The following is a 2319-nucleotide window of genomic DNA, read 5'->3' on the forward strand; positions in this document are numbered from 1 at the left end:
CCTTCTTCTGCTTCGTGCGCCGGTTCTGGAACCAGACCTTCACCTGCGCGCCGGGCGCGGGGAGCAGGGGAAGAGGAGCAGGGAAGACGGGCGTCAGGAGAAGCAGGCTCCGGGTGCGAGGGTTGGGGTGGGGGAGGGTTGGGAGGGGGTCCTCCCGCAACCCCAGCCTTAGCCCCAGTCCTAGTGCCACCCGTGGCGGGAGAGGTCCGGCTGGGAGCTGCCAGGGGGAGCCAGGACCCCCAGGTGGGGGACACAGCTCTGCTAGGCTGCACTTCCGGGTCATGGAAGCAGGCCCAGGCTGGCCAAGATTCCCAATAAAGTAATATAAATGTCCACAACTTTCACTCAAAATTAGGCCAGAAGGGATTTCACTGAGTGATCGCTGACCTGTGCCGCCTGAAGATGCTGCGCCGGGAAGGGGGAGTCAGGGTAGGTGGGGAAGCGGTGCCCTGCCTATCTGGACCCTGGACCCAGGCCCCTGGCCAAATGGGCTCGCATTTAGCTACGAGAAGCTGTTTCTTGTTGTTAGGGTGGGACTTGACCACCAACTAGCAGCAAACAGGGAAGGTGGCTGTACAAAGAATAGTTTGTCCAAGTTTTCCCCACCTCCTCTCCCCAGGAGCTGGATTGGAGGGGCTGAGTAATACTCAATTTACCACTCTTACGCTCTCCATCCCGAACTGTGGAACCGCAGGAGAAAGTCAGAGGCTGTGTTGGACTATATTCTCTCCACCACCCTCCCCTCTCACTGTCTCTTCTCCCTTGGTCCCCGCTAGCTGGTGGCCCACAGTGGAGTTTGGCAGCTACAGGGCAAGGTGATCCTATCTAGATTTTATAAACTGTACTAAGAGGGGTGGTAGCAGCAACACTAGGGAAAAGTGACCATGCCAACTCAGGCTCAGAAAGAGCATCTGACGTGTCCGTCCTTGGTTCTCAGCTTTCTGGCCAGATTTCGGACCTAAAAGGTTCCCCACCTGCTTCAGGGCTGGGCATAGGGCAAGGGACTGAGCCTCAGCCTGACCTAAGCCAAGCTGGTGCCATGCCCTGGCCAGGCCCCAAAGACCTCTGGGCTGAGTCCAAATAGCCAGCTCCATCGTGGCATCATATGGATTTCATGAAAGCTAAAGACCTACCGCACGGTTGGCAGTGCTGGCTCCCAGGCACTAGACCTGTCTCCCATCCCACGCCTCCTTGGCACAGAAGATAGGGGCCTCCTGGATGTCTGAGTGGGTGCTTAGGGCTGAGAATGGGGTTGGGTAGCTGCGGGCCAGGGGAAGCCTTGCGGGTCAGGGCAGCCCGGTCTGCATAGGCAGATATCAGGAATGTGCACTTTTCTAATCCTAGCTCTCACCTGTGCTGGAGCAGGAGGCTTTGGCCCTAAGCTTTTGGCCCATTGCGGGATGGGCCCGGTGTTGTGTAAGGCTCCCATCCCCAAGGGGGGTGGTGCCTGGAAATCTGGCCAAAATGAAGCAGCCAAAGCAGGGTGAACATCCGTTCCTTTAGAGCAGAGACAAGCAAGGGAGTCTCAAGACTGGGGTCCAGAAAGAATTCCGGAAGGCCATATTGGGGTCTCCTGAGCTAGGCCAAGTGAGCAGAGCATGGGCCCTGGAATGCTTGAGGGTATGGGGGGGCGGTAGCTTATGGAAGGGAAGAAGCCCCAGACCTTTCTTCCCCACCCTCTCTATCTACTCCACCTCCCCCAGAGGCTCTGTCCAGAGCCCCCGAAGATGGTGCGGAAGCGCTGGCCGGGGCGGTGGGGAAGGAGGCCGGGGCCGAGCTGGAACGGCCAGGCCCTGGTACTACCTGGGTCTCGGAGAGGTTGAGCTGCCGGGCGAGCTCGGTCCTCTCGCGGCCCACCACGTACTGGCAGCGCTGGAACTCCATCTCCAGCCGGTAGAGCTGCTCTGCCGTGAAGGACGTGCGCGTCCGCTTGGGCCGGTCCAGGTCCAGGCCCTTGGGCAGGATGATCTCTCGGATGGATCCCTTGGCATCTGGGGAAGGGAAAGGATCAGCCGCCAGCGCCCTCTGTTCGCCCTCCGCCTCTCTGGCCTGAAGTTCAGAGGTGGAGGGTTGGGGGGAGCAAAGACCGTGTACTGGGGAGCCAGGGACAACCGCCACACGCTTGCGGGAGGGAGAAGCAGGCTTTGCCTTTTGTACCACCCTCCGGACACAGAGGAGGGGGAAGCAATTCCAAACCCGCGCTGGGTCCTCCCGGCTTGGGGGCCTTGACTTCGAGGTCTGGGTCCCTGGTAGCCTAAGGGCCCCCACACTCTCCAGCCCGGGTCGGCCAGGCCCCAGCTCTGGAGCATGTCGACCGGA

General features: G+C 60.2%; 1 protein-coding gene across 1 annotated transcript in view; it reads right to left on the minus strand.

Moving 5' to 3' along the window:
- Positions 1–2319, minus strand: part of VAX1 (ventral anterior homeobox 1) — a gene marked incomplete at its 5' end in the record, with an annotated part of 4841 nt that overhangs the window by 1774 nt on the left and 748 nt on the right. Inside the window, 2 exons of the mRNA XM_015572456.1 lie at positions 657–680; positions 1695–1991. Of these exons, the coding sequence (XP_015427942.1) occupies positions 657–680; positions 1695–1991 (321 nt within the window). The remainder of the gene's footprint in view (positions 1–656; positions 681–1694; positions 1992–2319) is intronic.

Source organism: Myotis davidii, unplaced genomic scaffold, assembly GCF_000327345.1.
Source record: "Myotis davidii unplaced genomic scaffold, ASM32734v1 scaffold72, whole genome shotgun sequence".
NCBI lineage: Eukaryota > Metazoa > Chordata > Mammalia > Chiroptera > Vespertilionidae > Myotis > Myotis davidii.